This window comes from Mobula hypostoma, chromosome 1 (genome assembly GCF_963921235.1).
Source record: "Mobula hypostoma chromosome 1, sMobHyp1.1, whole genome shotgun sequence".
Lineage (NCBI taxonomy): Eukaryota > Metazoa > Chordata > Chondrichthyes > Myliobatiformes > Myliobatidae > Mobula > Mobula hypostoma.
Window position 1 is genome coordinate 92,168,736 of NC_086097.1, and position 19,464 is coordinate 92,188,199.

Below are 19,464 nucleotides of genomic sequence, written 5' to 3' on the forward strand. Positions count from 1 at the left end.
AAAAGTGAGTCCACAGCCACTGATCCAGGAGGCCGTCAGTTGCAGGGCACAGCCTCAGTTCAGCTCAGCGACGAGTAACTCGGCTGAACGTCGGCTCGTCCCCCAGCACCCTGACCTTTTCAATCTGCTTAAATCGGCCAAACCGTGGGTCATTCCCCACTCTTGAATCTGGGCCCTGCCGCTTTGATACGTTCATAGGAAACATAACTCAGATAAGGTAGCGATGTTTAAGAGATTTTTAAGGGAGACAAATGAATATGCTCACAGTGAATGTATGGGAAGGAGGAAAGGGGCTTGTTTTGCTGTTGTTGATTGGTGCTTGTTGTGTTCTTTTTACTGTGTCCTATGTTGTTCTGCTGAGTACTGTAGGCAGGCTATGTTAGTGCCATAACATGTGGCAACACTTGTGGGCTACCTCCAGCACACCCTTGTGTGTGTTAGTTGTTCACACATTTCACTGTTTCAATGTACACATGATAAATAAATCTTAATCTGAGTCTACTCCAAGTGAGGTCTAACTAACATTTTGTACAATTGTTCCATGGCATCCCAATTCTTGTACTCAGTTCTATGGCCAGTAAAGGTAATCATGCCATATGTCTTCTTCACTATCATCACTTGCAGCAAACTTAATAACTGTACCCCTAAGTTCCTATGTTCAACAACACTCCCCAGGATTCTGTCATTCATTGTGTATGCCCTGCCCTGGTTTCACTTTCCAAAATGTTTCACTTTGCACTTGGCTGAATTAAGTTCCATCCACTATTCCTCCGCCCATGCTCAGAGTTGAGTAATAATCCATTGTAATCTTAGAAACCTTCTTCACCATCCACTGTACCACCAACTTTGTTGTCATCTGTAAATACTCAAAACAAAAAAGAAGGGGAACAGAATTTTTTGTTGGCAAACAAGGTGAGCAAGGCATATGGAAACACGATATGGAGAAAGTTAGGCAGTTCTGGAAAATAAGTGACTGCAAGCTAAGCACCAATCAAAAGGTTAAAAAAACTGCAGACCCTGGAAAACTGAAATAAAAGTAGAAAGACTCAACAGATCCGGAAGCATCTCGAGGGAAAGAAACAGAGACAATGAAAGAGGATCTAGTGCTTTCCCAGCATATGTGACAAATAAACTCTCCTTGGGCTTCCGGTTGGGTACAGGTATCGATTTTAACTGATGTAGCAATAACAAACTCTGCATCTTCATCAGGGACGGTGATGGTCATCCAATCGCCACTTTAAATCGATACCTGTAACTGGCTGTAAACCGTGTTGTGTTTAAACAAAGACAATATTCCAAGCAATGTTTCTGGTAGGACAGTAACCTTTCATTAGAACAAGTGAGTTGCTTTTAAAAAAGTCAAACGTAGAAGGTGTGTGTGTGTGTGTGTGTGTGTGTGTGTGTGTGTGTGTAATATTTATATATCAGGAAATTGCAAAGCTTGGCTTGAACAACTGAATACAAGAGCATTGTGTTCATTATGACAGTACAGTGGATGATGATGGGAGAAGTGATCTCACCACAACCTGTTCAGAAAAATGTTGGAGGACTGCAGAGCGGGAGGATGATCAGAGTTTCAGAGTGATAAAGAATTTGAAGACACAAGGGTAAGAATAATAAACACTAAACAGAGGCCGCTGTTGCTCATTGAACACGGCAAATTTGGGAACAGGACATGATCTCAGTTCGTATATACTGTACAGTATATAGCAGTGTACGGGGTAAAGTCAAACATTAACTTGATAAACCAGGTAACTATGATAATGAAGTTGCAGAGTAATACACACACGGAATAAAGGCCTTTCATCCCAAACTTGTCCCTCTAAACTAGTTCTGTTTGCCTGAGTTTGGCATATATCCCTCAAAGCCTTGCCTACCCATGTACCTGTCCAAATATCATTATCATACCTGCCTCAACTATTTACCCTGGCAGCTCATTCCGTATAACTCAATTAAATGTGGACCCAGTACATTCTGTACACAACACAGATTATTGATCTGTGTATATTAAACAGATAATGAGAGGATTACAGACATGCAGCACCACATAATGGAACAGAACGTGCATAATAACTAATGGTGTCCAAATAGTATCTGTGATCACTGGTCAGCAACTCCTGCTGAGAAAAGCCAGTCTCTGCAAAACTCCACAGCACCTCTGATATTCACAGAATTGCATATTAACCTTTGGTTAAATTAACCACTGGTGGTTGCTGCAATTAGTACAAACTCATTTTGTATACATTTCTCAGTATTATTACCTGATGGAGTGATGTCTGACATTGGAAATGGAAGATGTTCATGGTGGTGCATGGAGTCACTCTCCAATGTCACTGATTCCGTCTCTGTGAAGACAACAAAGGCAGTCTTATACAGAATAATAGAGCACTTTAAGGAACTGACCTGTAGCTGATATACAATGGTGATGCATGAAGCTGATAACTACAGCCAAATATCTTGACCTTAGTTCACACACAGGCCATTCAGCCCATCAAGCATGTTCTATTTTCACCTTCAATTATATCACTGCTGTTCTAATCTAAACTCCAAATTATTAAACTCATCCTACTGATGTGGCTTCACAAATGAGTGTAGTTAATGTCAGTTTCTTCAATATCACAAGCAATGAGTGCAGTACAAATGGGTTTGCGGTGACACTGTAAAGGGAAAAATTTAAGAGAAAGTCAAGGTGCAAGTTTTCTTTTACACAAACAGTGGCATTAATGTGGAATGAGCTGCAGAGGAAGTGTTTGAGGGAAGTAGAATGGACTGGATGAAATTCTTTCTGTTTGGGATTAAAGACGATAACTTTGGACTTTCCAGAGCTGGATGCTAGGCAAGGAAACAGGTAAGTTCCGTTAGTTGAGGGTGCAGGGGATGGCAAGAGATAGTGGGGAGATAACCTCATTATGGCCTTGCACCTTATTGTCTGCCTGCACTGCACTCTCTCTTTAACTGCGACACTTCATTCAATGTTCAGTTATAATGTGTGGATATGAGGTAATGTTGAAAGTTTTCCATTGTATTTCAATACAAGCAACAATAGTAAGTCCATTTACCAAATTTACCAATAAAGAGAGCAGTGATTTGTTTACTTCTATAATCTAATATTGTGGCTTCAAATGTTATTGTTGATGGGCTATTAATGCTGATGAAAAAAAGAGCCAAAATACATCTACTCAAAAAAGATTTTGCCATATAAGCAGAGGGATGAGTTAGCAATATTATTAATAATGATTTAGTAGATGACTTTCCTGTCAGTAATGAAATCTATTTAATAATAGTTTATAGGGATTATTATTGATATGGAATCATCTTATTGATATTGATTGTGTGGATAGACAACATGACATGGGGTGTGGAGGGGGTTCTTGTTATTAACACTGGAATTAATTCACCAACAAATACTGCATGGATGGTTTCCCTGCAATTAATAAAATCTGTTTATTAGTGTAGGTTGTGTTCCACGTGATCAGTAATGTGAGTTAGCTATTAATAAAGAGCATGGGGACAGGTCTCACTGTTGCTAATTGAACATAAATAAATACTGTCTGCATTGGTCACACTCCTGTAATGGAGCCTATTTATTGTTAGATGGTTTACAAATGACTGGAATGTTATTAGAGGTAGCTGTTAATTAATTTAAAATAGAGGTTCGCTGGTAATACTGTCAATTTTAATGTTGACATCATTACCCTCATCTCAATTGTAATAGAGGCTTCTTATTACAGTGATGCACACAATGGCTTGAGGCCCATGCTGTGCAGTGCCACCTTACGGTGCTATTTTACTGATCCATTTATTGTTACCTATCTATTGTTTCAAGGAAGTGTGTGGGAGCATCACTAAGTTCAAAGTACATATATGTCACCATGCATAACCCTTTTTTCTTGCAGGCATACCCAATAAACCCAAAAACCATAATCAAATCAATGAAGGACCATCCCCAACAAGGCGGTCAACCAGTGTGCAATAGACAATAAACTGTGAAAACTCAAAAAGAAAGAAAAAAAGATATAATAATTATAAAAAAATACATCATCAATAAATACCAAGCACATGAGATGAAGAGTCCTTGAAAGTGAATCCATAGGCTATGGGAACAGTTCAGAGATGGAGCGTGAAGTTGAGTGAAGTTATCCCCTCTGGTTCAAGAGCTTGATGGTTGAGAGGTAATAACTGTTCCTGAATCTGGTGGTATGAGTCCTGAGGCTCCTGGACCTTCTTCCTGATGGCAGCATCAAGAAGAATGTTGCGATGGTACTCATTGGATCAATAACTGGTGGTACCATGTCATGTTGAAGAACTTTTCCAGGGAAAGATTCTTTTATGGGGCTTTAAGAATCTTAGGTCTTGTGCAAAGTTGTTTCGGGTTGCGGCCAATTCGGTTACCACTGTGATCACCGGAATTTACAAAGATGAGAAATGGAGAAAGAAATCAATGCAGATGCATTCCCATTGTCCAGTTGTATAATTTTCCAGCAATGTGCTTTCCAACCATTAGACAGAACTTTGTCCATTAAAAGTATAACACTCTTCCACAGATAATGAGTGCTGCCTCTGAAGAGGTATTGCAAACAGGGCTGGAACATCCTCTGTCCCATAAGAAAATTGCCACTCAAAGTCAAAGTTAATTTTACCATCACGTGCACAAGTACAGATATGCAAAGGTACAGAGAAAAACTAACTTGCAGCAGCGTCACAGGTACACAGCATCATACGGACAACATTTAAAAGAATAGCATCAATTACACACAAATTATACACTTTTACGGTGTATACTGTGCTCAAATACACTGTGCTCAATTCTGGTCGCCTCACTACAGGAAGGTCGTGGAAACCATAGAAAGGGTGCAGAGGAGACCTTTGCAGAGGATGTTGCCTGGATTGGGGAGCATGCCTTATGAGAATAGGTTGAGTGAACCCGGCCTTTTCTGCTTGGAGCAACAGAGGATGAAAGGTGACCTGATAGAGGTGTACAAGATAACGAGAGGCATTGATCGTGTGGATAGTCAGAGGCTTTTTCCCAGGGCTGAAAAAGAGAGCATATTTTTAAGGTGCTTGGAAGTAGGTACAGAGGAGATGTCAGGGGTAAGTTTTTACCCAGAGAGTGGTGAGTGTGTGGAATGGGCTGCCGGTGGTGGTGGTGGAGGCGGAAGTGATAGGGTAAGAGACTCCTGGATGGATACATGGAGCTTAGAAGAATAGAGGGCTATGGGTAAGCCTAGGTAGTTCTAAGATAAGGACATGTTCGGCACAGCTTTGTTGGCCGAAGGGCCTGTATTGTGCTGTAGGTTTTCTATGTTCTATGTTCTTTTTTTTTACAAGAAAGAACATGATTAGAGCAACAAAAAAAATGTACTACAATATTCAGAAGTTGTACTGTGATTGGTAGTGGTAGTGGGACAGTCAGAGAGAGAGTGATGGAGTGAGGCAGAAAGAAAGCAATGTAGGGCTGGAGAAAATCAACCGTAAAGTCAGACCTAGGCAAAGAGAGAAATGTAAGCGTGGAGAGAGGAGACATATTCAGTCCCAAACCTGAAATGTGCCGCATTCAATAACCTTGCTGTCCACTTCCATGGAAAGTTATTAGCAAGCTGAAAGAGACTTTCATCTTTTTACCTTTGACAGTGCATTGAATGTATTTATGCTTCGCTGCTTTGTGAAATAAAATGATTCTCTGGTTGATCTCCCAATGACATTTCAGCAAGCATTGCTTTGTGGTCAAATCTTGTCCGTCAACTCCTGCCACCTCGTGTAACAGTCGCTCTGATCCTGCTGTCACTTACCATCAACAGCAATCTCTTCTGGTAGGTGAGCTTCCAACTGGCTTGGTGCATGAAGGTCAGTCTGCCCCGTTGCTGCAGATCCCTCAGTGGGATGACTTCCAAAGCCTGCCGCTGAAAGAAAGTTTGCACAACCGCGTGAGACTTTGGGGCAGTGCCAAATCCTTTCACCCACAGGGCTTTGGCAGTACTTAGTGCAGTGCACGGAAGACTGAGATGGTTTATGCAATTTGGCCAACAGACACTCAGTGCACTGTCAGACAGAAGACTGGCAGTGACGTCACAGGTTGGTGCAACGTTCGTTCCGTTCCAGAAGTAGGGCTCATGTCCAAGTCTAGCAGAAAGGGGTCTGGGAACCGAATGATGGATTTTATCACCTCTGTACAAAATCAAAGTCAAAGTCAAGTTTATTGTCAGACGTGCAGGTGCAAAGGAAAAGCTGAGTTGCAGCAGCATCACAGTCAGGGAGCATCAGATACACAACATTCTCAGGGGAAAACATATTATATGCAATTTTTACAAGAAAGAACACAAGTTGTCAGAGTGTTGCTATACTGGTGTAGTGATTAGGATTGTGCAGGTTAGTTCAAGCAGCGAATGATTTAAGGGCAACAGCTGTTCTTGAACTTGGTGGTAGGAACTTCAGGCTTTTGTACCCCCCCCCCCCGCCCAATGGCAATGGCAGAAGATGGCACAGTCAGGATGGAGGGGATCTTTGATGATAAATTCTGGCTTCTTGAAGCAGCTCCTCATGTAGATACTACTGATGGTAGGGAAGTAGGGAAGGCTGTGTCCGTATTGGGTTGAGTCCATTACTCCCTGCAGTTGAGTTTAACTGTCCCTTGGATAAAAGCTCGAGCAGAAGAACTTAAGATGTAATGTACATTCCTCTCCCTTCCTTTCTGCAGAATCCTTTGATATTCCTCACGATATTCCAAAGTTTACCTAATTCCAAGTGCCTTACTGCCCTCTCAAGCTAGCCGGTTGTGTAGTGGCACCAGCACTGGACTTCCAAGGCAAGTGGTCCTGGGTTGAAATCCAGCCAGCTCCTTGTAGGCTTGCCATCTGTGCTGGGTTGAGCATCAAGCTAGCAACTCAGCCTCGTTAAAAAAAAAAGACGAAATGCTAAAGAAATGGCAATGTTGCCACCCAATGCACCATAAGTCACCGAGAGGAGTAGCATAACTGCCCTCTGTTGCTAAATTATCAAATGATTGTGGGTTCAAGTACAAAATACAGTGAAAATTCTATTCTGCATACTGGTTGGTGCAGTCTTTCATTGATCCTACTTTGGATTTATTGAGTATGCCCGCAAGAAAATTAATCTAAGGTTTGTATAAGGTGACATACATGTACTTTGCTAATAAATTTACTTTGAACTTACACGTTATTACACAGAATGAGCCATTCAGACCACTGGGAGAATGAAGAGCTTTCCCAACAATCACATTCCCCCTTCCCTCTATGAGTGAAAAGCACAAAATCGAAAGAATCCGAGCATATTCAGCTCAGCTCGGTGTTCATTAGCTGCAGGCCACCCTGATCAGAATGGGGGTGGGGGTAGGGAAGGGGGAGAGGGAGAGGGAGACACCAACACCTGCAGACACCTCCCTCTGTCAGCAGTGAGCAAGAAGCTGGCACACAGCGCTGAACACTTGCTCTCCTCCAGCACTCACCTCGATGATTTCAATCATCCTTGGTGCTTTAATTGGTGAGATCAGTGAGAAATGAGGTCGATCAAGGGCTCACACCCCATCTCCAGATTTCTTGGCCTTGAGGCCACACACTTGGCTTGGAGACGCCCCCGTAGACAGCAAAGAGACCAGATCATTCAACAGACCACCACCAAGATGTAGATCACGGGCCCCAACAATAGCAGAGCCAAAGCAGCCCACACAAAATGCTGGAGGAACTCAGCAGGCCAGTAGACGTTTCGGGCCGAGACTGAAAGGTCTCGGCCCAAAATATCGACTATTCACTCCTTTCCACAGATGCCGCCTGGCCTGCTGAGTTCCTTCAGCATTTTGTGTGTGTTGCTTTGGATTTCCAGCATCCGCAGATTTTCTCGTGTTTGAGTAGCAGGACCACATTTGAAAGAAAAAGACATAAAAGAAGTGAAAGAAGTAGTTTCTAGAGCCATCCAGAGGTTGTTGCCCTTGGTCGCGTTGTGTGCTGGTGTCACCTTCTCCGCTTCAGCCAGTGTGCTTTCTCCCTCGCATGTCCATTGGCTCCTCATAACCATTGACCTCAGCTGAAAGGTGATGAGCGTGGAAACCAGTGCGGTCACAAGGAGAACGTATAAACTTTACGCAAAGTGCACCTGAGGTCAGGATTGAACTTAGATCAGTTGAGAGTGAGGTGGAAGCTCTAACCACTGTGAAAACAAATCCATCCTCTACTTCACCGTTTGGCTGTGAGGCAAAGGTTTCATTTGCCTTTGTGACTGGAAGTGCACAATGAGAAAACGAGTATTCTGAATGTAACGGACAGCCTGCTGGAGGAACTCAGTAGTGGAGCACCATATGTGGGGGGAAAGGAATTGTAAACGCTGCAGGTCGAAACTTTACATAGCCCTGATGCCAACATTACGGCTGTGTAGAGCTTTCAGCTGAAATGTTGACAATTCCTTTCCTCCCACGGGTGCTGCTCGACCCACTGCATTCCTTCAGCGGGTTGTCTGTTACTCCTGATTTCAGCATTTACGCCTCATTTCCCTGAAATATCCTCAATGCTCGTAGTTTCTCCGCCAGTCAATAAAACAGATTATTTATCAAAAGCACTCTGCAGTCTGTGGTATCTTGCTATAAACAATTTTGCTACAGTAGTCTGTACTGGAAACATAAAATAATACAAATGGCTATAAAGAGTTTCTTGAGAAATCAGAGCCGTACTGACGTCCATGCTTCTGCGATTATTCTTTCATGCGGACGAGAAAACTAGTCACACTTTCTTTCCCATATGCAGCAGGCAACACTCCATCTATAAATGGGCCATTTTAAAAACTGTCTGAGAAAAGTTTCAGAGCTCAGCTTGGGACCTCACCTTTATGTCTTCAGCTTCCCTTATTCAAAGAGGGTCACGACTTGTCCTCTTCATCAAACATCCTCATTATATTGGTAAGATGCCTGAGTGAATGCCACTTCAACATATATTGGCTCAATGTCATCTCTCCAAGGGGTCTCTCGCCAGTTTTCCCATGGAATAGTTTCTTACTCATCACCCCACGTGACCAAGACAGAAACCTGGCCTGAATAACACTATTCAAAGTGCTGGAGGATTTTTACAACTCACTACATAGGCCTTTAATTAACAACGCAAAGTAGAATGCACTGCCAGAGATTTGCTCTACAACCTTCACAAACCTTCCCAAATCACCAACACCCATTGAGATTCCTGAAAGCCTTCTTCAGCGTGCCAACATGGCATAGTGCCAGGGCCATTTTCTTATCACACTGCCACTGCCTCTTAGAGACTCAAAGAACAACACCTCACATTTTACTCAGCCCGGCTGCCAAGATCGGGTGGGCGAGTTGGTGCTGGTGAGATGGGGAGGGGAGGGCGGGTTGAATTTCTCAGTCAACTGTTTGTGGTACCACCACTGGGCTCTATCCCTCACCCAGAATTCAGTCAAGGTGATGGATTTTCTTTTATCGGACGCACAAATTCCTCTTCTCAACCGCATGTTCCTTTCCTGCTGAGGCTACACTTTACCAGTGCTTTCAAGGATGATTAATGCAGACCCCGGTAATAATGCAATCAGTGCTTGTAATAATGGAATGTTTTGTGGTTGCCTATTGCGCACTCTCTGCATGTCTACACATAAATCCTTGACACAGAGAGACTGAGAGGGGAAGCGGGGCAGTGGTGGGGGGTGGGGGGTGGGGGAGGTGGAATTGGGGTGAGAGAAAGAGTCTTTTGTTGAGGCTCCTTCTGAATAATTGACAGCATGATGAATTAACCTCACAAAGGACCAACACTAAACTGCTCGCGTTTGTCCATTTCCCAGTACATTACAGATCTATTAATCCGGATCCTTCTTCCTTCTTGGAATAAAGGTTCAAATTCTGCAAAAGGCAGAGAGTGGGAGTCTCAGGCATGTTCCAAGTGTGCAAGCGTGGAAGGTGTAATGCAAGCAAATCTGTCACAAACTCTAAGAATTACTAAGCGGATCAACTATAAATTAAATTTGGCTGAATCAAGTCAGGTTTTTTTTTTGCACCATTTGTAGGTTGATTCTCACTTCCCAAGTGGCAAAGTAACCACGATGGAGCAAGTGCTCAACAAATTATGTCGACAGGAATCTTCACTACTTCTGCAAGTGATTGAAGAAACAAGAATGTTTTTTTAATTCACTCATCTTGGCAGTTGAAGACCCTGTTGTGTTCAGATAAAAAGGCACCACTTTCATTTGCCTTCCTCCATTGTTCTCCTGTTTCCTTTCGAGAAGCCATTCAAACTCAAGCACAGGGGTAAAACCCTGAAATAGTAGCGAGAAAAACAACTGCTGGAGGAATTCAGTAGGCCAGAGAGTGAGTGTGTGTGTGTGTGGCGCGCGGGTGGGGGGAACAAACAGTTGATGTTTCAGGTCCAAGCCACTTCATCTGCATTGAAAGATAGAGGGGAGGTAGTCAATATAAAGAGGTGAGGTAGATGGGCAAGAGGTGGCACGTGATGTAGCCGAGATAGGCAGATGGATTCAAGTGAAGGAGGTGGGGTGGAGATAGTGATAGGTGATAGGTGGAAGCAATAAAGGCTTGCAGATTATGGAATCTGATAGGAATGGAGGGTGGAACATGGAAACAAATAAGGGAGATGGGGAGGGCAGGTGGGAAAAATGGGGGGGGAGGGGACCAGTGTGTGGGTGATGGGCACATGGAATGGAGATTTAGGTGGAGGAGGAAGAGAGAAAGGCGGGAAAGAAACTGGGTGTTTGGAGGAAGTGGAGGGGTTATTGGAAAGAAGGTTTTTTGGAAGGTAACCTGGATGGATAAGGAAGAGAAAGAAATGGACAGAAGGGGGAGCAGGTTATCTTAAAATAGAGAATTCAGTGTTCAAGCAGTCATGTTGTAGACTACCCAGGCAGAATATGAGATGCTGTTGCTCTAATGTGCAATTTGTCTCATTCTTGCAGTAGAGGAGGTCAAAGATAGACAGATTGGAATGGGGATGGGGAGGGGAATTAAAATGTCTAGCAACCGGATTGTGCAAATGAAAGTTTGGCTATAAAACAGCTTTCAGTAGATTCTTTCTTCCCCGCTCTTGATCTTTCCCACCCACCTAGCTTCACCTTTTAAGTCAGACATCTCCCTTCCTTCCCTCTCAGTCCTAAAGAAGTGTCTTGGCCCATAATGTCGACAACTTACTCTTTTCCGTAGATGCTGACTGACCTGCTGAGTTCCTCCAGCATTTTGTGCCTGTTGCTTTGGATTTCCAGCTTCTACAGATTTTCTTTTGTTCAGTAAGTAGAGGATGGACTTCCTTTTCTCCATTCAGTCATAAAATCAGTACAGTACGTATTGCACTCCTCCGGGGCAAAGATTGTGTTATCCTGCACACAGTCACACCCCTCAGACCACTACTGTTGTCCTGTACACAATCACATACCCCCAGATCACTATAGTCACTGTACACAACCACACATCCCAAATCACTACTGTTATCTTGTACACAGGCACACACCCCCTAAATCATTAGTAATCTTGTACACAGTCACATTTCCCAAATCACAAGTAATCCTGTACACGGTCACATTCCCGAAAATCAGGAGTAACCCTGTACACAGTCACTCTCCCCTAAATCACTAGTAATCCTGTACAGAGTCAGTCCCCCCAAATCACTAGTAATCCTGGACACAGACACACAGAACCCTCCCCCCCAGTCACTAGTAATCCTGCACACAGTCACATTCCCCAAATCACTAGTAATTCTGTACACAGACACACACACCCAAATCACGAGTAATCCTGTAGACAGTCACATCCTTCCAAATTACATGTTAACCTGTACACAGTCACATCCCCCAAGTCACTAGTAATCCTGTACACAGTCACATCCCCCAAATCATTAGTAATCCTGTAGTCACACTCACAAATCACTAGTAAACCTGTACACAGTGACATTTCCCCCAAATCACTAGTAATCCTGTATGTCATATCTCCCCAAATCACTAGATATCCTGTACACAGTCACACTCCCCCCAAATCACTACTAATCCTACACACAGTCACATTCACCCAAATCACTAGTAATGCTGTACAGAGTCACACTCACCCAGATCACTAGTAATCCTGTATACAGTCACACACACATATATCACAAGTACTGCCGTACACAGTCACATCACCCGAAATAATAAATAATTCTGTACATAGTCACATCCCCCCAAATCACTAGTAATCCTATACAAAGTCACACTTTCCCAAATCATTAGAAATCCTATAAAAAGTCACATTCCCCCAAATCAGCAGTAATCCTCCACATAGATACAGCCCCCCAAATCACTAGTAATCCTGTACACCATCACATCTCGCCAAATCAGTACTAATCCTATACACAGTCACGTTCCCCAAATCACAAGTAATTATGTACACAGTCAAACCCTCCTAAATCACTAGTGATCCTGTACACAGTCACACCCCATCGAATCACTAGCATTCCTGTACACAGTCACATTCCCCCAAATCACTAGTAACCCTGTGCACAGTCACACTCCCCCCAAATCACCAGTAATCCTGCACACAGTCACATTCCCCCAAATCACTAGAAATCCTGTACAGTCACACTCCCACAAATCACTAGTAAACCTGTACACAGTGACATTCCCCCCAAATTACTACCAATCCTGTAGACAGTCATACTCCTCCCAAATTACTAGTATTCCTGTACACAGTCACATCTCACCAAATCACTAGTAATCTTGTACACTGGCACATCTCCCCATATCACTAGTAATCCTGTACACAGTCACACTCCTCCAATCACTAGTAATCCTTTACACAGTCACAACCCTGAAATCACTAGTAATACTGTACACCCTCACACACCAAAATTACTAGTATGCCTGTAAACAGTCACATTCCCCCAAATCACTAGTAATCCTGTGCTCAATCACACCCCCCTAAATCGCTATTCATCATGTACACAGTCACATTCTGCCCAAATCACTACTAATCAGGTACACAGTCACACTCCCCCCAAATCACTAGTAATCCTGTACAGTCACATTCCCAGCAAATCACTACTAATCCTGTACACAGCCACATTCCCCCCAAATCACCAGTAATCCTGTATACAGTTAAACTCCCCCAAATCACTAGTAATCTTGAACACAGTATCACTCTCCCAAATCTCTATTAATCATGCACACAGTCACATTCCCCCAAATCACTAGTAATCCAGTGCACAGTCACACTCCCCCAATTCACAAGTAATCCTGTACACAGTCACAACCACCCAATTCACAAGTAATACTGTACAGTCACACACCCACAAATCTCAATTAATACTATACAGAGTCACACTCCCCAAATCACTAGTAATCCTATACACAGTCACACTTCTTCCCCAAATCACTAGTAAGCATGTACACAGTCACATTCCCCTGAAATCACTAGTAATCCTGTGCAGTCACATCCCGCAAATCATGAGTAATCCTGTACACAGTCACGTCCCCCCAAAATCACCAGTTATCCTGTACATGGTCACATCCCACCAATTCACTCATATTCCTTTCCAAAGTCACACACCCTCAAATCACTAGTAATCCTGTACACAATCACACTCACTCCAAATCACTAGGAATCCTTTACACAATAACACCACTTCAAATTAAAAGTAATCCTGTACACAGTCACACACCCTCAAATCACAAGTAAGCCTATAAACTGTCACAATCTACCCAAATCACTAGTAATTCTGTGCACAGTCACACCCCCTAAATCACTATTAATCATACACACTGTCACATTCCACCCAAATCACTGCAAATCCAGTAGACAGTCACACTCTCACCAAATCACAAATAATCCTGCACACAGCCACATCCCACCAAATTACTAGTACTCCTGTACACTGTCACACTCCCCCAAAATCACAAGTCATCTTGTACACAGTCACATTCCCTACAAATCACCAGTAATCCTGTATACAGTCATATCACCCAAAATCATGAGTAATCCTGTACACAGTCACATCATCCAAAATCATGAGTAATCCTGCATACAGTCACACCCCCTCCAAATCACTAATAATCCTGACAACTGTCACACTCTGCTAAATCATGAGTAACCCTATACACAGTCACATCCCTCCAAATCACAAGTAATCCTTTACAGTCACCCACCACCGAATCACTAGTATTCCTGTACGTAGTCACATCCCCCCAAATCACTAGTATCCTGCAGTCACATTCCTACAAATCACTAGTAATCCTCTACACAGTCACATTCCACCAAATCACTCATAATCCTGTCCCCAAATCACTAGTAATCCTGTACAAAGTCACATACCCCCCAAATCATGAGTAATCCTGTACACAGTCACATCCCCCAAAATCACAAGTAATCCTGTACACAGCCACATCCCACCAAATCATTAGTACTCCTGTACACTATCACACTCCCCCAAATCACTGGTAATCATGTACAGAGTCACATCCCCCCAAATCACAAGTAATCCTTTACACAGTCACATACACCTCCAAATCACTAGTAATCCTGTACACAATTGCATTCCCCAAATCACAAGTAATTATGTACACAGTCACACTCCCCCAAATCACTAGTAATTCTGTACGCAGTCACATTACCACAAATCACTAGTAATCCTGTACACAGTCACATTCCCCCAAATCACTAGTGATCATGTACACAGACATACTGACCCAAATCACTAGCAATCCTGTACAAATTCATATCCCCAAAAATCACTAGCAATCCTGTAGACAGTCAAATCCCCCCAAGTCACTCATAACCCTGTCCACAGTCACACACCTCCAAATCACTAGTAATACTGCACACCATCACACTTTGTTCAAATCACTAGGAATCCTTTACACAGTCACTTTCCCCCCAAATCACTGGTAATCCTGTACAGAGTCACACTCCCCGAAATCACTGGAAATCCTGTACACAATCACACTCCCTCCAAATCACTAGGAATCCTTTACACAATGACACCACTTCAAATCACTAGTAATCCTGTACACAGTCACACACCCCCAAATCACAAGTAAGCCTATAAACCATCACAATCTACACAAAATCACTAGTAATTCTGTGCACAGTCACACCAACCAAATCACTGCAAATCCAGTAGACAGTCACACTCTCACCAAATCACGAGTAATCTTGTACACAGCCACATCCCACCACATTACTAGTACTCCTGTACACTGTCACACTCCCCAAATCATTAGTAATCCTATACAGTCACATCCCCCCCAAATCGCTAGTAATCCTTTACACAGTCACAAACCCCCAAAATCACAAGTCATCATGTACACAGTCACACACCACCGAATCACTAGTATTCATGTACGTAGTTAAATCCCCCCAAATCACTAGTATCCTGCAGTCACATTCCCACAAATCACTAGTAATCCTGTAAACAGTCACACTCTCTCCAAATCACTAGTAATCCTGTACAAGGTCACATACCCCCCAAATTACTAGTGAACCTGCACACAGTCACATCACCTCAAATCACTGGTAGTTCTGTACACAGTCACACTACACTAAATCACTATTAATCATGTACACAGTCAGGTTCCACCCAAATCACTACTAATGCAGTAGACAGTCACACTCCCCGCAAATCACGAGTAATCCTGTACAGAGCCACATCCCACCAAAACACTAATAATACTCTTCACAGTCACAAATCCCCCAAATCACTAGTAATTCTGTACACAGTCACATTCTCCAAATCATTAGTAATCCTGACAACATTCACACTCCTGCAAATCACTAGTAATCCTACACACAATCACATCCCCAAAAATCACGAGTAATCCTGTACAGTCACACACCTCCGAATCACTACTATTCCTGTACGTAGTCACATCCCCCTAAATCACTAGTATCCTGCAGTCACATTCCTACAAATCACTAGTAATCCTCTACACAGTCACACTCCCCCAAAGTGACTGGTAATCCTGCATGCTGTCACATCCACCAAATCTCTAGTAATCCTGTACACAGTCATATCCCCTCAAACTACTAGTAATCCTTTACACACTCACATCCCTCTAAATCACTTATAATCCTGTCCACAGTCATACACACTAAAATCACCAGTCATACTGTAGACAGTCACAATTGCCCAAATCACAAATAATCCAGTACACAGTCACACTCACACAAAATTAGTAGTACTCCTGTACAAAATTACACCCCCCCAAATCACTCGTAATCCTGTATGCAGTCAGAACCACCAAATCACTAGTAACCCTGTACACAGTCACATTCCCCCCAATCACTAGTAATCCTCTACACAGTCACACTCCCCCAAAGTGACTGGTAATCCTGCACACTGTCACATTCACCAAATCTCTAGCAATCCTGTAAACAGTCAAATCCCCCCAAATCACAAGTAATCCTGTACACAGTCGTATCCCCCCAAACCACTAGTAATCCTTTACACAATGACATTGCTCCAAATCACTCATAATCCTGTCCACAGTCATACAAACTAAAATCACCGGTCATATTGTAGACAGTCTCGATCACCCAAATCACAACTAATCCAGTACACAGTCACACTTCCACAAAATTAGTAGTACTCCTGTACAAAATCACCCCCCAAATCACTTGTAATCCTGTATGCAGTCACAACCACCAAATCACTAGTAATCCTATACACAGTCACAACTCATAAATCACTAGTAATCCTGTACACAGTCATATCTACCCAAATCACGAGTACTCCTGTACGCAGTCACATCCACCAAATCACTAATAATCATGTACACAGTCACGTTCACCCAACTCACTAGTAATCCTGTACACAGTCACGTTCCCCCAACTCACTAGTAATCCTGTACAGTCACAATCCCCCAAATCACTAGTAATCCAGTACGCAGTCACATTTCCCCAAATCACTAGTAATCCTGTACAGAGTCACATCCCCCCAAATCACAAGCAATCCTTTACACAGTCACAAACCCCCCAATCACAGTAATGCTGTACAGTCACATTCCCCCAAATCACTAGTAATCCTGACATCAGTCACACTCCTTCAAATCAATAGTAATCCTGTATACAGTCACACTCCTCCAAAATCACTAGTAATCCTGTACACAGTCACATTCCCCCAAATCACTAGTAATCCTGACATCAGTCACACTCCTTCAAATCAATAGTAATCCTGTATACAGTCACACTCCTCCAAAATCACTAGTAATCCTGTACACAGTCACACTCCCCCAAATCAATAGTAATCCTGAACACAGTCATATCCCCCGAAATCACGAGTACTCCTGTACACAGTCACATTCCTCCAAATCACTAGTAATCTTGTATACAGTCACATTCCCACAAATCACTAGTAATACCATACAGAGTCACATTCCCCAAAATCACCAGTAACCCTATACACAGTCACATCCCCCAAAATCACTAGTAAGCCTGTAAACAGTCACACTCTCCCCAAATCACTAGTAATTTTGTGCACAGTCACACCTCCCTAAATCAGTATTAATCATGTACACAAACAACAGGAATTCTGCAGATGCTGGAAATTCAAGCAACATACATCAAAGTTGCTGGTGAACGCAGCAGGCCAAGCAGCATCTATAGGAAGAGGCGCAGTCAACGTTTCAGGCCGAGACCCTTCGTCAGGACTAACTGAAGGAAGAGTGAGTAAGGGATTTGAAAGCTGGAGGGGGAGGGGGAGATGCAAAATGATAGGAGAAGACAGGAGGGGGAGGGATAGAGCCGAGAGCTGGACAGGTGATAGGCAAAAGGGGATACGAGAGGATCATGGGACAGGAGGCCTAGGGAGAAAGACCGGGGGGGGGTGACCCAGAGGATGGGCAAGAGGTATATTCAGAGGGACAGAGGGAGAAAAAGGAGAGTGAGAGAAAGAATGTGTGCATAAAAATGAGTAACAGCTGGGGTACGAGGGGGAGGTGGGGCCTAGCGGAAGTTAGAGAAGTCAATGTTCATGCCATCAGGTTGGAGGCTACCCAGACGGAATATAAGGTGTTGTTCCTCCAACCTGAGTGTGGCTTCATCTTTACAGTAGAGGAGGCCGTGGATAGACATGTCAGAATGGGAATGGGATGTGGAATTAAAATGTGTGGCCACTGGGAGATCCTGCTTTCTCTGGCGGACAGAGCGTAGATGTTCAGCAAAGCGGTCTCCCAGTCTGCGTCGGGTCTCACCAATATATAAAAGGCCACATCGGGAACACCGGACGCAGTATATCACCCCAGTCGACTCACAGGTGAAGTGATGCCTCACCTGGAAGGACTGTTTGGGGCCCTGAATGGTGGTAAGGGAGGAAGTGTAAGGGCATGTGTAGCACTTGTTCCGCTTACACGGATAAGTGCCAGGAGGGAGATCAGTGGGGAGGGATGGGGGGGACGAATGGACAAGGGAGTTGTGTAGGGAGCGATCCCTGCGGAATGCAGAGAGAGGGGGGGAGGGAAAGATGTGCTTAGTGGTGGGATCCCGTAGGAGGTGGCGGAAGTTACGGAGAATAATATGTTGGACCCGGAGGCTGGTGGGGTGGTAGGTGAGGACCAGGGGAACCCTATTCCTAGTGGGGTGGTGGGAGGATGGAGTGAGAGCAGATGTACGTGAAATGGAGGAGATGCGTTTAAGAGCAGAGTCGATAGTGGAGGAAGGGAAGCCCCTTTCTTTAAAAAATGGAGACATCTCTCTCGTCCTAGAATGAAAAGCCTCATCCTGAGAGCAGATGCGGCAGAGATGGTCCTAGAATGAAAAGCCTCATCCTGAGAGCAGATGCGGCGGAGACGGTCCTTTGCTGAACATCTACGCTCTGTCCGCCAGAGAAAGCAGGATCTCCCAGTGGCCACACATTTTAATTCCACATCCCATTCCCATTCTGACATGTCTATCCACGGCCTCCTCTACTGTAAAGATGAAGCCACACTCAGGTTGGAGGAACAACACCTTATATTCCGTCTGGGTAGCCTCCAACCTGATGGCATGAACATTGACTTCTCTAACTTCCGCTAGGCCCCACCTCCCCCTCGTACCCCAGCTGTTACTCATTTTTATGCACACATTCTTTCTCTCACTCTCCTTTTTCTCCCTCTGTCCCTCTGAATATACCTCTTGCCCATCCTCTGGGTCACCCCCCCCCGGTCTTTCTCCCTAGGCCTCCTGTCCCATGATCCTCTCGTATCCCCTTTTGCCTATCACCTGTCCAGCTCTCGGCTCTATCCCTCCCCCTCCTGTCTTCTCCTATCATTTTGCATCTCCCCCTCCCCCTCCAGCTTTCAAATCCCTTACTCACTCTTCCTTCAGTTAGTCCTGACGAAGGGTCTCGGCCTGAAACGTCGACTGCGCCTCTTCCTATAGATGCTGCTTGGCCTGCTGCGTTCACCAGCAACTTTGATGTGTGTTGCTTAATCATGTACACAATCACATTCCACCCAAATACTACTAATCCAGTAGACAGTCACACTACCCCCAAATCACGCTTAATCCTG

At 43.8% G+C, this 19,464-nt stretch overlaps 1 protein-coding gene across 5 annotated transcripts in view; it reads right to left on the minus strand.

Moving 5' to 3' along the window:
- Positions 1–19,464, minus strand: part of ltk (leukocyte receptor tyrosine kinase) — a 252,845-nt gene that overhangs the window by 84,430 nt on the left and 148,951 nt on the right. For 2 of the 5 annotated variants that reach the window (XM_063052657.1, XM_063052662.1), the window contains one exon: positions 2,262–2,345. In XM_063052657.1, coding sequence (XP_062908727.1) covers positions 2,262–2,345 — 84 coding nt within the window. Of the gene's footprint in view, positions 1–2,261; positions 2,346–4,052; positions 4,099–5,789; positions 5,901–8,828; positions 8,928–19,464 lie in introns of those variants that run through there. The other 3 variants (XM_063052650.1, XM_063052668.1, XM_063052676.1) reach the window with 3 other exon arrangements.